The sequence below is a fragment of the Nyctereutes procyonoides genome, unplaced genomic scaffold (genome assembly GCF_905146905.1).
Source record: "Nyctereutes procyonoides isolate TBG_1078 unplaced genomic scaffold, NYPRO_anot_genome, whole genome shotgun sequence".
Classification (NCBI taxonomy): Eukaryota; Metazoa; Chordata; class Mammalia; order Carnivora; family Canidae; genus Nyctereutes; species Nyctereutes procyonoides.
In genome coordinates this window covers 10,663,281-10,690,667 of record NW_026575144.1, presented here as the reverse complement: position 1 = coordinate 10,690,667, position 27,387 = coordinate 10,663,281, and the positions used below count along the sequence as shown (strand labels likewise).

General features: G+C 42.7%; 1 protein-coding gene across 2 annotated transcripts in view; it reads right to left on the bottom strand.

Moving 5' to 3' along the window:
* Positions 1 to 769: 769 nt before the first annotated feature.
* The window catches only part of COG2 (component of oligomeric golgi complex 2), a 52,290-nt gene continuing 25,672 nt past the window's right edge, over positions 770 to 27,387 (bottom strand). The window contains exons 6-18 of one of the 2 annotated variants that reach the window (XM_055308828.1): positions 26,515 to 26,623; positions 25,369 to 25,548; positions 23,537 to 23,661; positions 18,453 to 18,579; positions 16,402 to 16,541; positions 11,884 to 11,945; positions 9,379 to 9,530; positions 7,516 to 7,713; positions 6,576 to 6,648; positions 6,144 to 6,286; positions 4,452 to 4,591; positions 2,998 to 3,181; positions 770 to 1,462 (exon numbers count right to left, since the gene is read on the bottom strand). In XM_055308828.1, the coding sequence (XP_055164803.1) occupies positions 1,367 to 1,462; positions 2,998 to 3,181; positions 4,452 to 4,591; positions 6,144 to 6,286; positions 6,576 to 6,648; positions 7,516 to 7,713; positions 9,379 to 9,530; positions 11,884 to 11,945; positions 16,402 to 16,541; positions 18,453 to 18,579; positions 23,537 to 23,661; positions 25,369 to 25,548; positions 26,515 to 26,623 (1,729 nt within the window). In that variant the 3' untranslated portion in view covers positions 770 to 1,366. The remainder of the gene's footprint in view (positions 1,463 to 2,997; positions 3,182 to 4,451; positions 4,592 to 6,143; positions 6,287 to 6,575; positions 6,649 to 7,515; positions 7,714 to 9,378; positions 9,531 to 11,883; positions 11,946 to 16,401; positions 16,542 to 18,452; positions 18,580 to 23,536; positions 23,662 to 25,368; positions 25,549 to 26,514; positions 26,624 to 27,387) is intronic. The other variant, XR_008662309.1, reaches the window with a different exon arrangement.

The following is a 27,387-nucleotide window of genomic DNA, read 5'->3' as shown; positions in this document are numbered from 1 at the left end:
CAGGATCGCGCCCTGAGCCACAGGCGGGCGCCAAACCGCTGCGCCACCCAGGGATCCCAACGGCCAGGTGAGTTCTGACCCTGATGCTGAGTCCTTTCTGCTCTCTCACCCACGGGGCTGGGTCTGACCAGGCTGCCAACATGGTCTGCTTAGAGGCCAATCCAGTCGGGGCAGGGCACTCCCTACTGAGGCCAGGCACGCGCAGTCTCCACAGGGCGCAGGCAAAGGCCCTGAACAGAGGGGAAGCCACACTGCCCATGGGCTGGAAGACGTGGCCAGGAGCTCCTGCTGCTGCTCTTGTCGCTTCTACTGGGGTTCCTTCTATGCTCCTTATTTCTGCAGCTCTGCTTCATCACTGCACTAAAAAAAAAAAAAAAAAAAAAAAAAGTGCTGCTAGCTCCCAGATCTTCTTTCTTAATTGCCTATTGCTTATCCCATTCCTTTCTCTCTCCGGAGCTGATCTTTGAACAGAGGAGACGCTGAGCTGTAACAAAACACAAGCAGAGGAAGCGCGCCTGCCTCTGTGGGGTCGGACAGCAGCAGCCCACCTCGTGCTCCTACCTCTTCCCAAAATTCCTGCAGCTGTTACCTCCTGACATGCATGGGTCCGTGGCCTTGTCACCTCCCACACCTGCAGGAGGTTTTCCCAGGCAGGCCCCACCACAAGCGGTGTGGGAGGCAGGTGCCCTCAAGGAGACACACCTCACAGGGCACCTGGGAGGAGCACCATTTAACCTGCACTGGATCCACAAATAAAAATTACACACACTTTTGGCAGACACTTTTTTTATTCAGGAAATACATCTTCCCTACTGGTTCCAGCCGCTACCAGGAATGATGATGTGACGGGAAGCACTCTCACTGAACACCCAGTGGGAGAACGGAGGAGCAGCATTGCTTCTTGCCTTTTAGAGTGTCACCTCACACAGCAGGGCCCAGCAGAGGAGGGGCTGAGGGGAGCAAGCCACCTGTTGCGGTCACCCCTGCAGGCAGGTGCTTCCCATGGCAGGGCCAGTGGGCCAACTTTCCATAGTCAGACATCTTATTTCCTCTAATCGTATTTTAGAAATCGGCTCTTCCACGCTAAGATTTACAATAAAAATAAAATAATTTGCTCTGTAAACTATAGTAGAAAGTTAAGTGTCTTAAAAACTATCTTCCATACAACGGAAAAAGGCTTCTGTGTTCTGTTCTGGGTGAAAGGAGACCCAGGTGTGCGGAGAGAAGCCGCATTGGCATGTTGCTGGAGACATGTGGAAGCACTTCTTGGCCTCAGAGGCTTGGAAAGAGGACGGAGCCACCTTCTTCCCTTCGGGCTTGCCGTCCAGCTTTCCTCTCCCTGTGGGCTCTTCCAAGATGCTCACGGCTATTCTGCAGTTGCCTGGTCCTTGGCGGCGGCGACCAGTTCTGCCAGGGCCGGGAAGCTCTTTATGTCCTTTGTTGCCAGGCCCATCTTTTGTATCTGCAAAGGCCACGAAAGTGAATAAAAGCACTGTGGTCTCAGCTGAATACGAACAAAAGGCCCTTATGAAGGACACAAGAATAACTACCACCCCCACCCTCCAAGAAATCAGAAAAAGGCAGCTCCCCAAAGAATGGCAGAGTATTTTTTCCCTTCATAGCAAAGGATTTACTCATTATAAAGCTTCACTTTTTGGGGCTAAAGTTAGCATTCTATGAAGCCAGCATGTTCATTTATCTAAGTCCATCAAATCAGGCTTACCCAGGGTAAGAGCCTCTTTTGTGGACTGGAAAAGAAAATTCACACAAAAAGAATAATAAAGTAAACTATTTGTTAAGCAGAGAGTTTTTCCAAAAAGCAATGGCCTGAGCTTTTACTTTCTTCACATGCCATCAACAACCCTTTCTCAGAATCTGATGAATTGCGGATGCTGTGGCAGAGAACCAGAGTGAATTACTGAGGCAACCGAGTTGTGGCATACCATGTTCCCACTGTTGTTAACAACGGCAACAAACCACACACACACAGAGGAAAATCTGGGAAAATCTACACCAAGTACTTCACGTCTGTGGGCATGCTGCTGCTCATCTGGGGACCAGGACCACAGGGTACCATTTCTTTTCATCCCCCTGCTTCCACCCCTCCCCGCCTGTGTCTGGTTTCTTTGTTTCTCATTTTGCTGTAGCAAGCTGTCTTGTTTGTAAAACAGACTGTAAGTTTCCCTTGTGAAATAAAGAAATGGAGCAATGGATTCCTGCCGGGATGCATCTGTAAATTCACCTCAAAGCAGCAAATGTGGATCTCCAGTGACGACCCTGATATGCAAGTCCTCAGTGAGCTAGAAAACCAAGCATCTCCTGAGGGAGCTTTTAGGATCTCACTTCTTTTCCTCTAGCAAAGGAATTTCCTGGAGGACCCATGCCATACAGCGAATGTGAACTGCTTAGAAAGCCAGTTTCTCAAGAGCAGCAAGTTTCACAGTCCTTAAGCAAGTCACCTCTATGAGCAGAGGCCCTGTCCAGAACCTATACTTGCCTCCTAAGTAGCACTATATTCAGGAATGTTCATCTACCTGCCATGACTCTAAAACCTGAGAAAACCCAGCCAGGGAAGCAAAGAAGTCAGGCTCAGACAATTCCTTAAGGGCTGCAGTGAGAAACCCATGAGCTAATGCATTTCTAGTTATTCTAACCGTCTGATTATGTCTCAGACACTTTCCGGTCAGTGGACAAAAAGGACACCATTTTCTGTGAGCCCATACTCCAACGGGCTTTGTGAACATGAGGGCCCGTGAGCCAAGCAGATGTCAGCTGCACCAAAGACCAGTTCATCAGACCTCAACTGTCAATTTACAGTGTTGGGTACACACCCATATCTCTTTCAAGTCTGGGGCCCTGACCCTTCTTCCAGCTCTGGGAGTGGACGCCCCCCGCCCTGCTCGGCAGCACGTGTGGGCTCAGAACAGCCACCAGGAGACGGCTGGGCCCGCAGAACTTGCGTCAGACACACAGGGCTGATGATGGCTCGGGGCTTACCTGCTCTCCCAAGTACTCCACATCTAAGGCCAACTGCAGCCTGATTTTGTCATCATCACTCATGCCACCACCACTAGGACCAACGGGATTGGTGGGAGTGCTTTTCCTGGCTTGTTTCAGCCTTTTCAGGCTCTCCTCCATTTTCCTCACCGAGCTCAGAACGTCTGACACAGTTTCGTAGTACCTGGAGCATAAGACACACCCGCTGGTAAGACGGAGGCGTCTGTGTGCATCCCCAAACAGATGAACTGGCTTTGTGCACCAAAACAAGAGATTTTTAAGACAAAAATTCATTTCCAATTAAAAAATCAGCCATGGTACATTTATCAATGTTTCTTAAGACTGAAAAAAACCCAGAGTCTTGACTCTCTACCACTGCATTCCCTCAGAACTGAAGAAATATGAAGACTCTCTGTACAATTTTACTCCCAAACACTAAGAGGAAATCGGGGGCCAAACTGTCTTTCCTACTTGAAGGGTGAGCAGCTGGAGCTCATTCCCCAAGTGCAAGCAACAGATTCATTTAGAGTCAGTCCTAGGAATGGCTCATCTTTTAAAGAATGGAAGCATTTCAAAATTTTAAATAAAACTAATTTCCTTCACAATAATCTTAATAAAATTTGCAAATTATAAATGAGTTGCATTTCAAAACTTAGTTTACAAGCTGGTTACTTGGCACTTGGAATATATTTGCCTACAAAAACAACACTATAACTCATGGTTATGTTCTAAATTAACCCACAAATGTCACTTAATTCAGAAACAACTGAAATAAATCAAATACTATTGTAAAATAATTATACAAAATTCAATAATAAAACTGAATAATACACTCGGACATAACTCAATGCTGGCATTTGGAGAAGAGTTGATTAAATGAGAAATAAGGGAGACATTCAAACACGGAGATGCTGAAGACCTCCTTATGTTTTCAAGGGTTGCAGGGTTTTAGGCACTGAACATTTATCCATTGTAATGACACTTCAGAAAATATGTTTTCTTTTCCTAGACTGCAGTGGCCTCACCAGTAGGAGTCTTTCATTATCTGGAGTGATCAGACCCATTTTAGACTGAAACAGCTGAGGAAAGAAAGAATCCTCAAGGAAAAACGATGCCTGGACTTGCAGTAAGAGGCCTGCATGAAGTGTATAATGGACAGCAAAACCCAGGCCTGCACAGGGTAGTGCAGGACCTGTGTGAGACCCAGGGAAGCTAGGAGGCGGTTTAGGTGGAGGCAGGTGGCCCAAAGCGCTCTGGGTGCAGGAGTGAAGCGAGCACAGCTCAGCCATCAACACAGACAGAAGTATTAAGCACCTGTACCTGACTCACCCAGTGACACACTGACTTGATGTGCTCACCACCCCGTCAACATGCAATCCCCTGGTGGCCTCAGTGGTCTCTGACTCAGGGATCTTCTAAGAAAGTCCGGAATAGCCTACTTCTAAGGTACTCACTTATGAGTGCTCTCAGAAAGTGCGCCTTCTAGCCACTGCTGAATTATTGCCTGTTTGAGCTTATCCTTGTGCCCACTCTGAAGTTGGTAAAACGGCTTCAGAGCACTGTCCACATAAGAGGAGGCTGTTGTTGGCACCTCCTGGAATAATGATGATAGAGGTTAAAAAAACATATAAAGGAAAAAAAAAGGAGAATAAGTTACTCAAAACTTCAAAGAGATGCTAGTGATGTATCAGTTTTGAGACATGTACAAACGTCATTCCCTCCCCAGAATAACACTAATGTCTACAGAAAAATACCTGGAGAACAGGAGGGGGCCAAGAAGAGTAAAGCAAGGGGAAATCATATTTAGAGCAGAGCCAGAAAGAGGAAGAGAGAGAAAGATGGAACAAGCACCTAAGTGTGTACACAGAGGAGGAGGGTTGTGCTTGACTTGGTGCATTTCCAACGAGCTCCCACCAGGTGGACTGACCGACCAGCAAGGATCTACAGCAAGTAATTGGACTTTTCTTAGTTTAAGTTTCTTCGTCTGCAAACAAGGACACTGGCCTTCACTTTATAGAACAAATGAGAGTATCTGACCCCCAAGCACCTGGTAAATATTTTAACATCATATTGAACAGACAGGGAAAGCTGGTGGCTTAGTAAAAGAATATTAACGAATTTGGGAATATGAAGTAGGTCTCTCTCTCCCACTTTGACATGGGAGTTTCAGGTCAGATCAGAAAGGGAAAATCAGGTGACAAAGTACTCTTGCTGGAAGTGGTAAGCCTATTGCACACGCAGATTTTAAAAGGAAAAAGGGAGTAGCCACAAAGGAGACTTGCTGCAGCTAAGTTCAGCCCTCAAGTGCCTCCAGGACACTGAGTCAGACAGGCAGAGTAACATAAACAGGGAAGATGCCCAACATTGAGGCTGCCCTAAAACAGGGACATATGCAGGAACTCCAGAGAGACTCCAGAAAAGCACAATGTCCTGTCCTGGGAATTTTCACAGTTCTTGGAAATAATTTTAGTAAAGTGCCTAACATCCAACACTACAATTGAGGAAAAAAAGAAAATTCGATGGAAAATTAAATGACATGTGGCAAGAAGGAAATGAGCATAGAGATGCCTGAAACTGAGAGCTCAGGAGAGGAAACTAAACCACTGGTCAAAATGAAGTCCCCAAATCACCATTCTATAAGATGTGACAACAGGAAAATTCGACCTTGAACATCAGTGTGCATGCACACTTTTTTGAAGTCTTATAAATGCTTTTCATACTCTTAATGTAGCTTTTCAAATCTTATCAAGTTAAAGAACAGGAGAAGGTAGGTATGTGCTAGGGCACTATGAAGGGAACAAGGTAAATTCCATTTTTTTCAAATATAAGCTACAAAAACCAAGAAAGTATAAAGGAGTTAAAAATATTTTATTAAAATGCTTTCTTTTGAAATTACTATCTTTCCCTAAGGCCAAAGGAATCCAAACAAGTCAGTACTGTCTGAGTCCAATTCCTAAAGCAGCTGACCATCCACCCGGGGGGGTCCCCTTCTCAAATATTCTCTGGATGAGGCTAAGCAGGTCTGCCTCTGGGCAGCGCTGCCCCTGGGCACCCATCTCTGTATCTTGATCTGCCACTATCCCCTTGGTGGCTCTCCTACTATGTATTTCCCCACTTCAAAATTATTTTCAGGGAGTGGTGCTGACCTTATTGGTCCTTCGGTAAAGCCTGGGAACCTCCAGGGCACTTTTCAGGTAACTGAAACAAGACTCACTTAAGTCTTGGATGATCCTGTTACTTAAGGCAGGAACACAGGCGGACAGAGATGTCTGAGAGTCCTCCAGGGCTGCTGTTGAGACATATAGATTCAATTTAACCACTTACTCAGGCCCAGATGTGAATCTTATTTTAGACAGCGTCATAGTAGGTAGAGAGTGTACGACAGTAAGTCAAATCAAATCATGAGAATTAAACAAAATATCTCATTTAGAGAAGTTAAAATCACAGAACAGAATACAGATACAACCAAGAATTTACAACTAGAGAAGAAAATGGCATATACATCCTACGGTCTCTAAAGTTTTATTTTAAATTATTTTTTAATCAAAGATTTGCTGAGTCTAAAGATTCATTTTTACCTGAGATAGAAGAAAAATTCTTAAAGCCAATCATTTCAAGTTTTGGCTTGATTGTTTCCAAGAGTTCTGGAAGCTGAAATAAATATGCACTTTATATATTCAGTTACTTCTTATAAATCAAAGGAAGAGGCAATTCTATTTGCATCTGTAAACTCTAAAATATTGTTAATGAATGCTGAAACTAGACTCAGGACTTTCTGTCATTTTCATCAGAAGAAAATAAAACTCTTTACACTTTCATGATCACAGAATCCAACAACACAGGAAAAGCAGTCCACAGCTATAAGCAGACCCAGGGAATTAGCAGAAGCATTTTCTATTCTGTGGGTCACCCCAGTACCAAAAACAGCTTACAAGGAAGATCAGATTTTGCTCAAAATATATTTTTGTTCAAGTGCCACAAAATATTTAAACCGGAGGAAGGGAGAGTTATGTATCAGGGCACTCAAACACAAATTCAATCCACAAAGCCCTCTTCATTAATGATAAAGGCCCTCAATATGGACCCCTATCCAGGGAAAACAGAGGGGGAAGTTCAGCACTTTCAAAGTACAGCTGAAGATGAAATGTTACCAGGAAATAAGTGGTCAAGTGCAGTAGAAGCAATTAAACTCCAGCCCATTAGCAATCATGCCTGCACAGAGAAAGTGGAGCTAATGGACAGATGGTGCATGGCTCCCCCAGAGCTAATGACAGCGCCACTGAAAAGGAAGCAGAGGCCCCAGGGTCACACAGGACGAGACTAGACTGATAAGCAAGGAGGCAGAGAGCCCACCTGTGGGAGAGACACTTTGAAGGGCAGATGAACGTCTCCCCAGGTACCCCTGGGCCCCATGATGCTAAGCCCCGTGAAGCCAAATGGTGTCAGGTCTTTGTACATATGGCCTCCTGCGGGAGCACTGAAGCTAGCAGCTGGAATTCTGCCGGGACATGGGCCTACCTGCTCCTGAAGCTTGTCCAGGTCTGCTACCACATACACAAGTTGCGTACTGGAAATGGAGACCACAGGCTTTGTTTCCGAAGGGCCACTTCCTTGGTCTTCACCATTTCCTTGGGTGACAGAAGGGTCTTTGCTACCAGTTACCAAAGGCTTCTTAATATCCTTGGTACTTTCATTAGAGATGGGACGGAGTAAAAGCTGAAAAACCATTTCAATGATTATTTTTCCGCTAGCAACATCTCTGAGCTTTTATTTTTGTGGGTCAACAACTCACCTAAAGTGACAGCTATCTACAAAGTATTCAGTACAAGTTCACCAGTGAAAGCACAACAAGGAGAAACAAGGTCAAACTACATACAACCTCATGTATGCTTATCCTTAAACCTGTGTCTAATCTCTGATAAAAAATAACAGGTAAAAATAAAATAGGTCCCTAAATAGAACGAAAATTAATTTCTGGAATATCACAGTTTTAAAAAAATTCATTACCTCTATTAGCCAAATCATTTACCAAGTATGCTTAGTAAATGTATTACTATAATTAGTAAGGATAAAAAAGTTAAAATCCAAACCTCATTATGCTTCAAATACTACAAACAAAAGTGACTCACATCATGTATTGTTACAAGGGAAAAACCAGAGAGAGATACTCTGGCATCAAGAAAAAAATGGAATAACAAATATTCGAAGCAAAGTAACTTATTAGTGACGTAAGAATTAAGAACACATGAAGCGGCCGACTTGGGCCTAACTGAAGAACCGCACCAAGGCCCGTTGTGTCTCTGGAACCGACTACACAGTGCTCTTCAGAAACAGCTTGAAGGATGGGTTGTCTGCTAAGACCCTTTTGAGCAGAGGAAGGCAAAAGAGAAAAAGAAAACTAGCTTCCACAGAGCTTCCAGGATCTGCCAGGCACTTCTGTCAACAATTTGTTGGTCAACAAGTATCTCTTTATTCCTCACAACCACACAGAGAAGCTGCTTTCCCATTTTACAGATGAAGAATTTGGGACTCCTAGAGCTAATTGTCCCAACATCACAAAATATAAAAGTGGCAGAACCTGGGTTTGATTCTGACTGAAGCCTGTGCTCCTTCCATTAGAACATGCAGCAGGATGACGACGTGCTTGTCGCCTACTCCAGCTGAGATGGCATTCCCTCCCAAAGATGAGGCTTCTTCATGTTGTCCTTCCTGAGAGTTAACACACGCCTATCTTCATACTCCTCACATACACTTAACAGGCTGCTTATCTGTCTCCCTGGAGACAGTCCAGGAGGCAGGGCCTCTCTGAGGCCAAGACACAGGTGCGGGGCCTGCTTGTGTGCTCAGTGCTGGCCTGCAGGAACCCTTTATGGACAATACCTTATCTTTACAGGTGTGTGCAAATCTAATACAATCAACTACTTGACAAAGAGAAAAGTAGGCTGTTTTGAAATGAAGAAAAGGTTAATTTTCCTATCTTTTAATCTCCATGATCACATGATTTTTTAAAACTTCCAAATACAATTAAAATGTGTGTATTTTTTATTCCTACTCACTTTCATTAAAATGAGCATCTTTGTTTTAATATGGAGGCACCTCAAAAATTCTGGCCTTGAGAAGGGAACAAGAGCTTGTCAGTGCAGCACCTTCCCATAAAAGGAAGCACTGACTATGTGATAATTAACACCCGTAAAAGGCAACGGTGCCGAGACAAAAAAGGAAACAAACATGGTTGCAAACTTGAGAAAGGAGCCCACCCTTGTCCTCCAGATCAACCTCTCGTGACAACACGGCCTTGTAAAATCTTAGCACACCTAGTGTTAAGGTGTCTGGAATTCCCAACAGCGTTGAATGCATAAGAGCTGCTGGGCCAGCCCTCACCTCACTGACAAACATGGAGTACCGAGCCAAAATCTGCAGCGTGAGCCTCCAGAGGCGATGCGCCAGCGCTGGCAAGAACATCTCATCTGACCAGCACTTCTGCAGGCTGCTCCACGTCCGGTGAGAAGCCAAAAGGCAAAACGAACTGCCAGCTAGAGAGGAAAGAGGCATGTAAAGAATCACAGGCAATTTAAGGCTTAATTCTATTATTTTCAATGTGTAATTCCAGAGTGAAGAAGTGGCCATAATCCATGCTATCATATCTTTCATGACAATGCGTTTTCTAATTTTATACAATTCCCCTTCCCAGGTGTTTGAGAAATATTAAACATACACAGCATTCAAAATAATTTGTTAATGGGTATTTTATACCTGTCGGGAGCGGCCCCGCGGTGTGAGGCAAGGTTCCAAGTTGAGCCAAAGCTCCTTGTTGTCCTTAGCCAACCCGCAGTCCTGCGGTGCGAGGCAGGGTTCCAAGTTGAGCTAAAGCTCCCTGTTGTCCCTGGCCAACCCGCAGTCCTGCGGTGCGAGGCAGGGTTCCAGGTTGAGCAAAGGCTCCTTGTCATGCCTGGCCAACCCGCTGGGACTGCACCTAGCTCTTCCCCCTTATGGAAGTAAAAGTACATATTTGCTTCTCCTTTAAAATATTATTGGGACAAGTTCCCATAAAGTGAGCAAGGAAGTGGCTTGACATATGACTGCCTTGGTAGTCATTACTTAATGAACAAACCTCACTGTTTATTCTAAATGTGGCATTCATGCTCTACTGCTTAAGAACAAGTGACAGGAATTTGCGGTGTTCTAGTTATTGTTAGTTTTAAAGACAATGTATGTTCGTCCACGATATGTATTTCTCCTTAGAGAAATAGGTCACCTGCTTATAGAGGCTATATAAACTATACATGTAAAAATAAAGCTTGTCCATTGCGGCCATCAGCCGCATGGAACCTCCTATCCCATGAACTTTTAGTTTCTTGTTTATTTCTCATCCCCTTGCCCTCGGTTCCTGAATCCGGACCTTCTCGCGCCGGCCGCGACATATACCAAATCAATAAACACAATCAGGAGTGACAGTCACCTGCAAGGGTTTCGACTTTAGTTTTGAATGTGTCCTATTTTGTTTGTCTATTCTTGTGTTCCTCTACCTGAACACACTATTTATGTACAGGAAGTCAATTATATATGACCATGTTTTGCAAAGACAGATGGAAACAAACTTTGAGGCTAAAACAGTGCAGTCCAGGCTGACTTAGCCACACAGAAACGAACCGAAGTTTCAACAGAGCAGCCTAGAGACCTATGTAGCTACAGAAATAGACATACAGCATGTAAGAGGCCACCGGACATGAGATTAATGAGGCTATTAAGGAAAGCAAGCATGTCTGGAACCCACCAAAACCACTGTCATCTGCCCACTATCCCAGGATGGGAGCTGAGGACCCTGGAGGCTGGGGCAGGAACCCCAGTTGTGAATCATCCCCCAGGAGGGAAGGGCCATCCTTTTTTTTTTTTTAATAATAAATTTATTTTTTTATTGGTGTTCAATTTGCCAACATACAGAATAACACCCAGTGCTCATCCTGTCAAGTGCCCCCCTCAGTGCCCTCACCCATTCACCCCCACGCCCCGCCCTCCTCCCCTTCCACCACCCCTAGTTCGTTTCCCAGAGTTAGGAGTCTTTATGTTCTGTCTCCCTTTCTGATATTTCCTACCAATTTCTTCTCCCTTCCCTTCTATTCCCTTTCACTATTACTTATATTGGGAAGGGCCATCCTGATCCTTTACCTCAGCCTGGGAGGAAAGCAGATAGAAGCCAGTTTGCTATACAGAGAGCTGAACCCCCGGGGGGGATCCCCTTCACATGTTATTATATTCAGAAACAAAAATGAGGTCTGCTTCCTATGTTTTTAAAACATTTTTAAAAATTTTAATTCCAGTGTAGTTAACACAGTTAACATACTGTTGTGTTAGTTTCAGGTGTACAATATAGTGAATTCAACATGTATCAGTGCTCATCATGATACATGTCCTCTTAATCCTCACCACCTATTTCCCCCTCCCCCCACTGACCTCCCCTCTGGTGACCATCAGTTTGCTCTATATAGTTAAGAGTGTTTCTTGGTTTGTCTTTTTCTTCTCTTTCCTCGTTTTATTTCTTAAATTCCATATGTGAGTGAGATCATATGGTATCTGTTTTTCTCTGACTTATTTAGCATAATACTCTCTAGCTCTATTCATGTCCTTGAAATGGCAAGATTTCATTCTTTTTTTACAGCTGAAATAATATCTCATTATTTTACCATGTTTATAAAGAAGTTTTATAAACAAAAAAAAAAAAATTGATTTCTTTTAGCCTCTTTTAAAAAAAAAAAAGAGGTTGAGTTACGCCTTGAAGGTCTAACCTACTGCCTGACAGGACAAGGGGCATGTACCCTCAGACTGTGAAGGTCTAGGTGACTGGCTGAGCTTCACTCACTCTCTGAGGAATCACTTTCAGGAAGTTACCTGGAGCGTCCTCCAGTACATCTGTAAGTGCTGCTTCTAAGGATCCTGCGATTTCTCTAAACCTGAAATAGAAACAAGAGCACAGATTACGGTTTATGCAGCTGCTAAATGCCTTTCCCTGCCCATTCTCCCACCTTCCTGAGGACCAGGATCACCTCCACCCGCTTGTCCCTCAGCCTGACACTCTTAACGATGCCCAACCAGCCCCAGAATGCCTATTCTCCCAAAAGTCTTTTTTAACTAAACTAGGAATACATTTTTCTTGATTCAGCCACTATTACATAGGGCTTCTCTATTATTTCCAACTGAGTGGAATCACAACTAACCCCTCATGTTTCAAACTAAGCAAGCTGCCCATGTAAGCCTCCATCAAGAAGCTGTGTCTGGCAAGTCCTAGCTGGCTGGACTCATGCCTTCACCTCACAGCCACAAAATGGTATTTATCTCCAATCCATTTCGATTTGTGCAATCCCCAGAAAGGACACGTCCCCAAACTAAGGAACAGGAAGGCTGTATTCCGTGTCTTTGCAAACTAGAGAAAAGACACTGCAAATAGCCCATTAACACTGCAACAGCTTGCTGCTCACATGCTTCCTATTTCTACTGAGCCCCTCATGCTGTCCAGCACCTACCCTGCTGGCACTGCCACCCAACATCTGCATCACTGCTCTGTGGGTCAGTTCCTTGTGTTGGACTGCCAGGCATCACAACATCCCATCACAGACTTGTTTTAATAACTGATGTGGGCACATGTTTAGGACTTCGTGACACGAAAAGTGTGTGTATTTTTTAAATGAGCTGCTCATGTGGCAATCTATTTCCCAACTACGTACCTTCCCCCGTCGCATCTTTCCCAGCACACTCCTGTCACCAGCTAGTTCCTTTGCTAGCAACACATTCTGACATGCACTCAAGATTAATTTACCTAATTGAGCATTCTGGATTTTTATAGTATGTGTGCTTTTTAGAAGTGGTTCAGAGATGGAGCTTAAGGAAACTTTCTGAAGGGGGAAAAGAACAGTACAGTAAAGAGCAGCAGCCATGCCTTCCACAAATGTGCAACACAGCACAAAGCCCAGGAGCCCAAGGCCGCCCTACACTGTTAGAGCTAGCCCAGTTCCCAGAGCTTCCTGTAGCCTACACAGACAGAAACTGCCTAAGGAAGCCCACAGAAGGCTCACCTCCCCAAGCTGCTGGCGACAGGCACAGGGGGAACAAGGGAGAGGCAGAAAGGTGGGGTGAGAAGGGACCCTGGGAGGCTAACCGAGAATGGCAACAAGAGGGGTGGTGACCCTGTGCCCAGTGAAGAGAAGGGGGAAGAGATGCTCTGAAGATGGGAGAACACACCAGTCCCAGGTCTCAGCCTCAGGCCCTTCACACCACCACTTTTTCCAAAACCTACACAAACTACAGACAGACAGTAAGCTCCAACAGGGAAAAGGCCTGAGAGCTAACCCAGCACTGTTGATGGCTGGGAAAACCTGGAAGCAAGCTACATGGCCCCAAGTAAGAAAATGGTTACAAAACATGTGGCACATTCATCCTAGAATGTGGTATGAGAAGAAGTTGGCTTGAAGTTGCCCAGCAATAAGAACAAATATAAATAATTTAGTGGTAAGTAAAGACACAGGACACAAAATTATGTGTATGTTTATGCTAACAATGAGAACACACACGTGAGAAGGTACCAGAACCAAAGGTGACAGGACCCCTAGTATCTCACTGCCTTCACACAGCCCTCTGCCTGTGTGACCAAGTGGTAAGACTCCTGACAGTGCAACTGCCCAGGTCACTTGACAGAGCCGTGCCTCCCCAGCCAGAAGCCCAGCACCAGCACCTCATGCAGCTTTGCAGAGCAGTTAGCTGCCAGGATTGAAGTGATAGGTTACAGGTCATCTTGCAAAACAGCAAAAAGTGAGAGGTTAGTTTGGTGGAACCTGAGAAGCCATGCCGTGGTTTGCCCATGCACATGTGATGCCATTCTGCTCTCACCAGGGTATTTGTAACAAGGACAAACCCCAAATAAAACATCTCTAAATGCTTAAATTTGGGTTTGGGGAAGGTCTCTAAACATCTTCCTCCATGCATGCTACAGGTCTGCAAGCCTCCAAAAGTGCTCCTATAAAAATCAATATGGCAATGAAAATTTCCTTCTGCTCAGTGGTATATCAGAAATGTTGCAGGGCACATCTCTACTTTGCACACACACACATACTTGAGGGCAAAGGGTAAGCACATCAATGCTGTTGACTCCACATCATTAAGGAGAAAATACGCTATGTTTGGCATGTACCAAACACAGTACATACTGTGAACATTCTGGGAGTATATAATATTCTAATAAGATTTTAATTAAAGGACGTAAACCTTAACCTTTGGGATTTAAGAGACTAACACCTGTTTCTAGGTAGCCACTGACACACAATTTGACACCATTTTGTACACATTTGCATTCGTTTTCATCCTATGAGAAACTGAGTCCTAAAGCTACTTTCCAATATGCCTATAAAGAGGAATGAAATGAAGACCCAGCAGGGTCTCAGGAACAGTGTGGGGGTACAAGTATGCTCCAGAAGGTGCCGGATGGGAGTGCTGCCCTTTTTCCTAAGAAGTGGGGATGTAGGCCTACAGTCAGACCAGAAGCATAAACCTGTTCTCAAGGGTGCAATATGAATATTTCTCCCTATAAATATGTCAAAGCATACCACCCCACTGGCTTTTAGCTTCCTTTACATGACCCTGAAGTGAATTTGGTAACAATACAACTCTGACCCTAGTCATGTTTGTGGAACTTTTTGTCATCCCTCAGAGTAAACAATTCAATACCTGGTAAAAATCAACAGAACTGTCCTACAAAGTATTACCTGAATTTATTTTTAAAATGGAAAAACAAACATTGAATACAAGTTCCACACTTCGTAACTCAAACGTCATTTTTGAAAATTTCACAAATTTTAAAACACTTTACAGACAAAAGTTAACCAATCCCTTGGAATGCTTAATGTTTCTGATGAAGGTACAAAATCTCTCAGGGAACTGGCTGACTTTCAACATACTTTAAGGCTCAGTTGCCAGCCCCATGAGAACCAGTCAAGGCGAGGCTGTGCTGTCACTGTGGGGCCTGGCTGGCCAAAACAGGTCCCTGGAGCTCCAGGAGGGCAGGCCCAGGAGGCAGGGTGACAGGGCAAGATCGCCAAGCATGGGGTCATGGGATTGGGGGGGGGGGGCGGGTAACAAGAGGAGTCTGGAGGCAGCAGAGAGGCCTATATAGCATGATGGTACTGGGCACCTAAAGCATGCTAACTCTAAACGTGGACTAAAATGCAGACATGTCTTCTCCACTGCATCTTATACTGTGACATAATGCTTCACTATTTTTAATTCTGCTCTTGAATCAAAAGGCTTCTTGCCCTGGCTTGATCTTGATTATCTTCTAAAAACTACTTCCAGTGCAGCCTGCGAATATCTTAGATGAACAAATCCTTAATTTCCTACTCAGAGACAAGCTACGTGGTGATACGACCTCAGGAAATTAAGCATAAAACACAGTATGGTATGAGAAAGGGCATCTCACTAACGTTCTGATAACTGTGATTTCATTATCAGAGGATGATTACATACATTCTCAATCATGGCAAGCAATTATAATCAAGGTACCTAATCCTTAATATATTTCCCTCTCTCTAATTCTCCCTCAGAACTCTAGGGAAAAGGACTGCATCATAACGAATCACTCAGTGATTTAAAGAAAAAGCCTGTGACTCTTTATGGATCATTCTATCTAAAAACACTCTAGCTAATGTCATTCTATGAAGGAACTTACCTCATTTAAAGACGGTACAAAAATGCCTATTCTCATCTATTTTTCTAGTGGAACATACACTGCTAGGATTTTATCCTAAATTTCCCTGATAGTTTTTAGGAGCACTTATTTACATACATGATATTATCGTGACATCTGTTAGAAGCATCATCATTTTCCAGAACAGAGAGAACAAATGTCAGATTATAAAGGAAAGCCAAAAATAACTAGGATTCTCATAAACTGATTGATAGAACAAAATACAAAGAACACTTAAGGCTGTGCTTCTCCCCACTCTCTCTAAGGGAAAGAACTGTCCAGGGAAGCCAACAACAGATGTGGGCTGGGTCCACTGTTTGACAGAGGGGTGTGCTGAGAAGGGGCAAAGGGAGAGTCTGCTACTCCGGAGCCCCTCCTGTCTACCTCTGCGTGATGGATAAGGGCATACAAGGCATGTATGTGGAGTTGGGGGACAGGGGATGGAGTTGGGGGCAGATGGAGCTGGGCCCAGAATCCACCTTAAATCCAAGGCTGGTGTTCTCAGCCCCCTAATTGCCAGAACTTTGGCAATCGAAACACTTCTTACACGTTTCCCCTTTACATTTTGCTTCCAAGAACAGTATAATGATCTCAGAGGAAGGGCTGTTAAGTGGGGCAACAGCCTGCCAGTATTCAAATTCCATTTCAGCAGGTAGGGGGAGGAATAAATTACTGACCTTATTTGAAAATAAACAGGTAAGTTCCACTTATTATTGAAGCTGTGATAGGCAGGATGTGCTCTTAATCTTCTAACACTGGCCTGTGATCCACACTGCCGTTCAAATGCCCTTACAAAATCCATACTTATGGTGTATTTCTAAAATAAGAACAAACAGGTGGAATTTTTATTGTAAGCCAACTAACCAGAGATGAGAACCTACTGGAAAAACTATCATCAAGATAAAGGAGGTGAACACTTTGACTCAATTTCAGAGCTGACAGGGACCTGAAGAGAGCTTTCTTTGCAGGTCCTGACCTGAAGACCAGGTAATGCCCAAAGTGGCTCAGTGACATGCTCAAGGTCTTACATGGGCAAGCCCACCTGGAAACCCAGTGCTCTGTGAATGATGGCTCTCGTATTCTAGGGCAACCCTAACCTAGTCCATTGGAATTGGAAGAGACCATAAATTAAGTATTGCTCCAACAGGAGTAGAAAATTTTTAAAAGGAAAGAATCATCCAGGTGAGCAATCACATCTTTCCGTAGACGAGACAGCATGGAAGTTGACAGGGGGTGCTCACGATGCCATGGAGAGCAGCAGCTGAATCCTACTTAGCATTCAGCACCTGTGCATGTGCTTACAACGGTCTTATTTAATTTAGCCCACAAAACTACCCTACTGGGTAATAACTGTTATTATCTTAAAAATGAAGTTTCCTCTTCTGTTTAAGCTCAGAGAAAATTTGCCCAAAGAAATAGAGGGCACAGAACCATGAGTGGTCAGCAGAGCAAAACCACAGATGTTGTAAATGCGCCTTCCTCTGCAGGTACTCTAGACCCCAAGAGCCCAGGCTCTAAGGAGAACATTTGTGGACTTTCCATATACTTCTTAATTAAGAGGACTCAATTCCGGCTTACCAAACCATTCACCTAAATATGCTGAAATCTGTGCTTAGGCCAGAATTGTAGTGTACTCAGCACTACACATTTTTAATTTCTTTCAATTGGTCCGAGCAACACTTAAACAGACCCTGAGTGTGGTCTAAATGTATGGAGTTGAGACAAAGGTATTATTCATCTGTCTGGGATCAAACTATATATACCTCTGCAGATGATGGGATGCTAAAGGAATACAAAACTATTTCTCTCTTCACAAGAAGCATGTTACAGTAATGCTGAAAGCCTTTTTTGAAAGAAACTGACAAATGCCATGCGTGCTGGAAATATACCTACCAACATTCAGTCCTGGTTTAGAATTCTAAAGTCAAAATTCTATGAGAAAGTGTCATTTCTGAGCTGAAACATCACCTAAGCCTAACGTGATCAGTACTATTCCCTAAAGCACAGCAAAACACAAAGGATCTTAAAACGCTTGTGCTTAAGACCACTATTTCATTCTGCTTATAATATCTATTTTTAAAAGCCCTATTTTAAAAATCACAAAAATTGCTATAACACAAATTACTGAAAACAATACCAAGTGATCATATTGTTCAACATACTGCAGCATCACACAATTAGTTAAGAAAAGAGGTTAGTGGGATTTCTGGAAAAATAAAGCTCCAAATTTGTTGTCTTACCTGTTTTTGAAGTCCACCAGGCCCCAGGCTCATCACACTTACTGTCTGCCTCTCTACACTTTAAAAACTAAATAGAATTTTACAGTCCAATCAATATGCTTAGTTTTCCTTAAAATTAATACAGTACATACAGATCTGCAAATCTAATTTTTCATGGAAAACTGTGACAAGACTGGCTTTTAATGGTCTTTAGGATCTTTTTTAAAAAGTGAGAAAATAAATAATTTTTTTAAAAGTGAGAAAAATAATGCACATATCTCATCATAATTGTTTAGACTGAATTTTACTATACATTCTCAAATTAAAATATTTATTCCCAAAAGTGCCAGAGACTTACTTGGATGAAACAATTTTTAAGTAAATGCTCACTCACGAACCTAAATTTTTATTTTTAATAAACCACTAAACCAAGACTGGGCAGAAAACATGATTAGGCTCAAGCCTCTGGTTATTATCTTCAAGAATCAAGATGATGGAGGAAAAGGTACCTCATGAAACGCATCAGGATTCCCAGGATTAAAAAGAGAAGGCAACTTTTCTTCTAATCCTCGTACTATTTCTGGCCAGACAGAGTTCACCAAAAAATCATACCCAGGAACAGTATTGCCTTTTTCACTGTAAGACAAGGGGAAAATTTCAATCAGATACACTGTGCTCTTCTATTTAAAAAGGGTAAAATTCTATTTGTGGTGTTTTTACTAAAAGTTCCTCAGCCTAAAACTTATTTTGACCTTTAAAAAAAAACTCTCTTTGTCAATTAGCTTGTTCATAGCCTCACACTTCTAATTGACTCCTTGATCCCAGTCTCTCCTTGAAGCTGATATGTCCTCTGTATCCTGACTCCTCTATTTATCACACAGGAGAGCAAGCTGGTGTCAAGGTTAAGGCAAAACTACCACATCAAATTGCCTTGGCACGATTCCTCTCCTAATTAGGCCACCATACTTACACTCTATCTTGGAAAAGAAGTTGTTCAATAACATAAGAAAAGCAACCTTTGCACCCAATCTTAATATTATTAAGCCATAAAACATTGTAAATTATGTTAATTTATCAATTACTAAGAGCTTTGTGAAGATGATGCTTTCTCTAAGATCACCTTCAGTTCTAAAATTCTAGTACTGCTCTGTGTAAAATTTTGATCATAAATCCTGATACAAAAAACTTGTTACATTAATGGTTTGTTGTGTGTCCATGCTTTATTTTGCATTTTTTAGCAAAAGGCTGGACTTTGGATTTCTAATTCACAACTCAGATGAGAGGCAACACTGAGATAAAGCATCCACTCATGAGCTTATCTTTAGATAGAGATGATAGGATACAGATCATAGGATCATCATACAGGTTAACATTTGTAAAGCATTTAGGCTAGGGCCTGGCATACAGTAAGTGCTATGTTAGTGATGGTTACATACACTAAGTAAATAAGTAAGACAGATTCCTTAAGTTTCTCCTGAACTTAAAGACACATAAATATCTTTGAGGCAAATGTCCCCTCAATTACAACCCATTCTGATTGTTGTATGTTGCATAATATACTCTATTTTAAGATAATTTTCTTTAACGATGGTCAGCAATTCAATATACGTTATTTCAGCAAAACTGGGAGTTTTGTAGCCAAGTTGTGATAGCAAATTAGGATTTACTATACTGGTATTTTTTTTTTTTTAAAGATTTTATTTATTTACTCATGTGGGACAGAGAGAGAGAAGCAGGCTCCATGCAGGGACCCCGATGTGGGACTCGATCCCAGGTCTCCAGGATCACGCCCTGGGCCGAAAGCGGGCACTAAACTGGTGAACCACCCGGGCTGCCCAACTATGCTGGTATTAAACAGAAAAATGCTTTTGTAATTTTCCTACTTAGTGAAAATTATCAGGAAAGATAGGTTATCAAGGAAGCTATGCTTCACTGTCCAGAAAGGGATACCAAATAATCTTACTATAGTTCATTATTGGTAAGAAATCACTGGCTGGGAAGAGGGCTGGGGAAGGCAAAGAAGATGCCTGCTTCCCACACATCCATACTTTTACTCATACTAAGAACTAGCTCTATTAAGATATCTAGAGAAGCAAAGAATGAAATAAAGGATTTTAGAACTACAGAGGCACATAGTATAAGCAATATTAAATGACAAGATTTCCTCATCTCCCAGGTAAATACCTACTGAAAGCCCCAAAGAGAAAATTTACATCTGCAAGATTAACAGTTGAAACAGATGGCTGAAAATCTATAAAGAACTTATTAAACTTAACACCAAAGAAACAAACAATCCAATCATGAAATGGGCAAAAGACATGAAGAGAAATCTCACAGAGGAAGACATAGACATGGCCAACATGCACATGAGAAAATGCTCTGCATCACTTGCCATCAGGGAAATACAAATCAAAACCACAATGAGATACCACCTCACACCAATGAGAATGGGGAAAATTAATAAGGCAGGAAACAACAAATGTTGGAGAGAATGTGGAGAAAAGGGAACCCTCTTACACTGTTGGTGGGAATGTGAACTGGTGCAGCCACTCTGGAAAACTGTGTGGAGGTTCCTCAAAGAATTAAAAATAGACCTGCCCTACGACCCAGCAATTGCACTGTTAGGGATTTACCCCGAAGATTCAGATGCAATGAAACGCCGGGGCACCTGCACCCCGATGTTTCTAGCAGCCATGTCCACAATAGCCAAACTGTGGAAGGAGCCTCGGTGCCCATCGAAAGATGAATGGATAAAGAAGATGTGGTTTATGTATACAATGGAATATTACTCAGCCATTAGAAACAACAAATATCCACCATTTGCTTCAACGTGGATGGAACTGGAGGGTATTATGCTGAGTGAAGTAAGTCAATCGGAGAAGGACAAACAGTGTATGTTCTCACTCATTTGGGGAATATGAATAATAGTGAAGGGGAATATAAGGGAAGGGAGAAGAAATGTGTGGGAGATATCAGAAAGGGACACAGAACATAAAGACTTCTAACTCTGGGAAATGAACTAGGGGTGGTGGAAGGGGAGGAGGGCGGGGGGTGGGGGTGAATGGGTGACGGGCACGGAGGGGGACACTTGACGGGATGAGCACTGGGTGTTATTCTGTATGTTGGTAAATTGAACACCAATAAAAATTAATTTATAATAAAAAAAAAGCATTACTGTTATCAAAAAAAAAAAAAAAAGAAACAGATGGCTAATGAGAAAAGTGAATCCTTATTCTTTGGAAGATAAATACTACATGCTGCTGGAGCTGCCAGATTCTAAAGGGCACATACAGAAAACAACAGAGGGAAAAAGAAGAGAATGGAGAGGGAAGCAGAGAGATTGTGGAAACCTGAAGGCAAGAGCTGAGCAAGGGAGACAGTCAGGGGTGGCCTAATGAGGGTGCTTCGGGCAAATGAAGATCTATTAAGGTACAACTTTGATTCCTGAAATTTCTGAAGCTTCTACATGAATTCTGTCACACTGAAGTCTGTGGGAAAGAACTTCCAAAGCGCTGAACTCTGACATTTCAGAACTAAGACTAGCCTTGTCAAATCTAAGTGATGACTGATTGTTTACTAACTGTGGCTTCTTTAATTTTACATCATGACTTTTTTTTTTCAAAGATTCTATTTATTTATTTGAGAGCAAAAAAGCACAAGCAGGATGGGGAAAGGCAGAAGAAGAGGGAGAAGCACGTTCCCCACTGAGCACGAAACCTGCTGTGGGGCTCAATCTAGGAACCCTGAGATCACAACCTGAGCCAAAGGCAAACGCTCAACCGACTGAGCCACTCAGGTATCCTTACATTACATCATGACTTCTAAATTCTTACCTAAAATCCAAATCCAACTAAATCTTCAAGATTACTAAACAAAAGTGGCAAAATTAGGCTTTCTCTAAAATTATGTAGTGGAAATAGGACACTTCAATGGTCACGTGGCACATTTATTACCCCAGACTTTCTTTCCAAAGAACAAAAATCCAAGACCAAATATATTGATTGCTTACTTCATAAAGATTAGGGACCTCATTTGCCTTTCTAATGCTGGAAACAGATTCATTCTTTCATTATACAAACACTGGCGGGGGGGGGGGTTTGCTATCTTCAAGATGCTGTGCCAAGTGAGAAAGGTGTGGGCAGTGCAGAAGGGGAGTACACGCTAAGTTTATGAACATCAGTCTCAACACAGGTAAAGGTCAACATGTACTACAATCCAGAGCATGTAGATAATGCTGAACATCAAGATGAAGGATGGTCTCTTGAAAGAGGTGGTATCTAAGTGAAGCTTTGTATGGAGTGACAGGTCAACAGAAAGACAAAGGGGATAGGAAGGGCAGGAGACAATGAGGGAAAACTGAAGCACAGAGTACAGATGTTCCTCAACTTATGATGGGAGTTAGTTCCCAATAAATCCATCGTAAGTTGGAAATCTCATAAGCTGAAAATGCATTTAATACTCCTAACCTATTGAATATCAGAGCCCAGCCCAGCCTACCTTAAATGTCCTCAGAACACTTACAGTATTGTACAGCTGGACAAAATCATCTAACGCAAAGCCTATTCCACAATAAATAGTTGAATATCTCATGTAATTTACTGAACACTGCACTGAAAATGAGAAACAGTATGGTTTAAGTGTGTTGTTGCTGACTCTTGTGATTGGGTGGCTGCCTGGGAGCTGCACTCACTGCCCTGTCCAGCATCACAGGAGAGGATCCAACTGCAGATCACCAGCCCGGGAAAAGATCCAAGGTCAAAGTTTGAAGTATGGTTTCTAGTGAATGCATATCACTTTTGCACAAATGTAAAGTCAAAAACCCGTAAGTTGAATCAATGTCAAGTCAGGGATCTTCCATACAAGGTGTTTTAGGGAAGGGCAAGTACTACTGTTTGGCCAGAAACCAAAATGGTATGCGGCAAGTTCTACAGTGGAGAACCACTGGAACCAGAGCATCAAGGGCCTCACAGGCTGTGCCAGGAAGATTGGATGTTCCTCCATAAGCAACGAAAGGCCATGGAAGACTTAAAAAGGCAGCAGAGTTCCAGGCAGATGGGACAGCCAAGGGCTGCAATGAAGAGGGACAGGTGGAGCCAGGGAGACTGAGTGGGGAGAGCCTGCTCTTCTGGACAAGAGATGACGGAGGCCTGGACTGGGACGATGATGACGAAAGGTAATGGGATATTCATAACACAGAACTGGAAAGCTATGGAAATGAAATGAAAGAGGGAGGGAAAACTGAACACTTTAATCACAATCAGTATAAAACTTGTTGAATTAAAATCAAATTGCTATTTCTACACAGAATGATGACATCAGAATAATGGAAGGAAACTAATTTTGATTTCAAACCTGATTAAGGAGAAAATGTAGAGAAAAGTAGAGCCTCTGGATTCAGAGAAATGTAACCTTCTAGGTTAGTGCCCACTATTCGTTTCCCTCCCTGTAAACCCAGGCTAGTGCCTCAGAGCACTGGTAACAAATAGGAAAGCAAATACGTTCTCAGTTCAGAGAAGACAGCCAACGATCAGTGGCACACAACAGGTGGTCTTACTAAACTGAGCTAAGGTGTGAGCACAGCAGCTTACATCACCTTGAGATGGCTCCTCCTGTGACTTCTCGAAGAAGGCGGCAGTGGTGAGGAACGAACTCCAGGAGCTTATTATACATGATCTGAAGGCCATTTGGATGAGATTCAACAATCTGCTCTACGATCACCTATCAAAAGGAATAGCATTTTTTTAAGCACCTAAAAAAGAAGTATGAACTACATACGAAAGAGAAAAGAACAAAGAAAACCTGAAGAACACATTTCCTCATTCGTCCTCCCCGCTGGACATACTTGCTAAACAGGAGTTAAGCAGTAGTTACACTAAAAACTAGTTCCTAGGATTAGGGGACATGGTTCTAACCCTGAGGGACCCAGGGTTCTAATCCAAAGGCTGGGTTACAGACATGGGCCTAAAGCTGAAACACCACACACACTTCATCTGCTTCCCTTCTGAGCTTAAATGCCAAGTACCACATCCCCAGGACAGGACAACAGCTCTGTACTGTCTTCACCCAGGCCTTGTTGTCTATCATCTCCAGATTAGGGGAAGCATTGAGACAGAGAGTGATGGAAGAAAATACATTTTATTTTGCTTTATTATTTCATTTGTTGTGGTAAGGTTGAGTGTCAGGAGGTAAATGACAAGCATAGAAATGTGGCCAGAGTTCGTTTAATATGCCACTGAAACCTAAAGTCCTTCCTTAATATAGCACATAGATTCAGTTCAGCGCAAAAAAAAAAAAAAAAGGCATAAATTAGTAACTAAAGTATTTTCACTTACTGATAAAGAATAACATGATCTTTTTCACCCCCCCCCCCAGAGATAGCTATGAAGTATAATAGGATACACATAGAGAATTGACAGATCATCTATTTTTAATAATCCTAATAAAACTCAGAGGATTACTAAAATTAATCCTTCAATTTCACTTTTATCAATGGGATTCACATCCATTTTAAAACTGGAAGGCTTTCATCCTGAAGTCACGGTAGGTAGAAACTTTGTACTTACTGGACAGAAAGCACACTCATGCTGGCAGGTGACTGGAAGAAAGTCCTCAAACACTGAGGACCAGCTTTATGACTTCTATCAGCTCCAACCAGATGAAACTGACACTTCCTAAGTTGGAAATGGTTGAGCGTCGGCAACCTCATACCCCAAAGCCTATACTCCGGCTGCTCAAAGACAGGATATACTTACCTCCTGCATTAACTATATCCTCTTAGGTGAACGATACTAAGCAGCCAAGTCTGGATTTAAGGTTCTACCCTGGTAACTTGCCAGTAAAAGCCTTTCATCTTTGAATATTCCCTCCATCCCATCTTCCTGGCCTGGTAAACTCCATGGTGTTCAAGATGTAGGCCAAATCTATTCTGTGAAGACATCTTCCCTCAAGGGCTTTCCACACTCACAGGGTTGTCTTCAATTCCTCCACAAGGCACGTGCAGTGTGGTCATCCACCTAACTGTTCTATTTCTCCCCCGGCAGTGCTAACATGCTCTTCAACAAGTTCACTGACGTGTAATCTACAGAACTTAAAACTGACCTGAAAATGTTCTGGTCCATACTTTCTTCCTAGGCAACACCCTCACCCCTACTAAATTATGATGATCCCTTACTCATCTTAATTAAGCTATGAGCGAGCTATGGCATAACTAAACTACAGCATCACTAGAAGATACCACAGAGTATACCTGATGCCTGGCATGCTGACAATAATCCATGGGGACTAACCCTTTCTTACAACCGGTAGCGTAATAACCATGAGAATCTTCACAGAAAGATCCCCAATCTATCCTTCATAGCCAGAGAAGAATCAAAATCAGAGCAGCTGTTCTATGAGTGTTTGCTGAAGAACATGAGGTGCACGAACCTCATCCATGTACGGTTTCACTAGTACTTGGCCAACTAATGCCTCTGCATCTCGTGTCTTGTCAATTGTGGCATAGGTCCGTAAGCAGTGCCGAATTATATCAACATTGGAAGTCCGAAGACCTTCTAACAGCAGGCCTTCCAGAGACTGCTGTAACATGGCCGTGATGCCAGCTATACGCTGTGAGAAAAAAGTAAAGAAAGCTCCAGGTAGGACAATTTCTAAAAATTCAAATACACACACACACACACACACACATATCCCAAACCTCTTATTCTACTAGGATATGTATAAGATTCAAATATTTGCATTTCCTGGAGAGTAACAACAAATCTCCTCTCCTCCCCACCATTTCTTTGTAAGTAAATCTTTGTTTTATGAAAGGAAAGTTTAGACAGAATGTTATAGAATGACAAAAAGTTATTTTCCTCGTAAGCTACAGAGTAAATCTGACAAAAGTGCATTAAAACCCAGTCAAGGGCTTTGGATAAATGAACTCTGACTATATCATATAATATGTCCAGTTACATGAAATTCAGAATTAATTTTACTAGTTTAGTATGGAGACTATGGTTGCATCTTTACATAAAATTTACATAGCACGCCATGCTAGAAGCAGGGTCCCAAACAACAAAAACTGTAAGAAAAAATTCAAAGCTAGTTTCAACGACAAATACCCACCATTTGCTTCAACATGGATGGAACTGGAGGGTATTATGCTGAGTGAAGTAAGTCAATCGGAGAAAAACAAACAGTGTATGTTCTCATTCATTTGGGGAATATGAATAATAGTGAAAGGGAATATAAGGGAAGGGAGAAGATATGTGTGGGAAATATCAGAAAGGGACACAGAACATAAAGACTCCTAACTCTGGCAAACGAACTAGGGGTGGTGGAGGGGGAGGAGGGCGGGGGGTAGGGGTGAATGGGTGACGGGCACTGAGGGGGACACTTGACGGGATGAGCACTGGGTGTTATTCTGTATGTTGGTAAATTGAACACCAATAAAAATTAATTTATTAAAAAAAAAAACAAAGCTAGTTTCAAAATCCCATAGAACAACAATTATCAGGGGCAATGCTAGGTTGAACCAAATCATCCAGTAAATTCACAAACAGCAAACTGAAAATCTAAACCAACACTTACCGGTCTTACTTTGTCCAGAAGAGGCATGCCTTTGCTCTGAACAGCATGAAACTGTAACTGGTTAAATTCTGTGGCAATTCTCTCCAAAATCTGTCCAGTCCAAAGTGGACTAGTAGAGACAATTATAGAAATGTAATTCCCGAAGCTTAATTTCCCAAGGACCACATCACCCAGTGAGGCTTTAGCGCCCCCTGTGCTGTAATTTTCTTCACAGTGTGTTCCCAGGGTCCCCATTACAAGGTGACAGCTATTTCACCTGCATCTTCGTGCCATCAATTTTCCCCAGCAAGCCATCTGTGGGGCAGGTTCCAGGCAACGGTGGGGGCAGGGGAGGTTGTTACCCAGAAGCCACTGACACTGCGTGGCCCTGGCCACAAGGCCAGACAAGCAGCAGGAGCTGGACTAGGTCAGCGTGGGTACAACTGTGTGTTTCTGCCACGTTCCTCAGGCTCTCCCATTCATGATTTACACTCCTTCCCTCTCTAGCCCTATCCTATCAGTCATAGAATCCTCCTCTTCTCCATCCGCCTCATTCTCCCTCCCTCTATAAGACCTCTACTACTTCAAAGTACCCAATACTGTTTCTTCAATCAAATAAAACTGGCCCTCTCGTAACAATAAATGAAATACTCAAAATAGCTTACTTTAAATTTACATTTACCAAATAGCAGAAAGAGCAATCTATATGCTCTGGGTTCTAGTGAGAAAACATTCACTGTGAATCTGCCAAGTGTAATAAATGCACTCCCCATTCCCCATACCCCAAACACATTATAAAGCACCAACACCACTTAAAAAGAAGCTGCATTGTAAAAGAAGAAAACTATAAAGGCCCCAAAGCACTTGCTTGGCTTTTCAGAGGCATCCTGCATC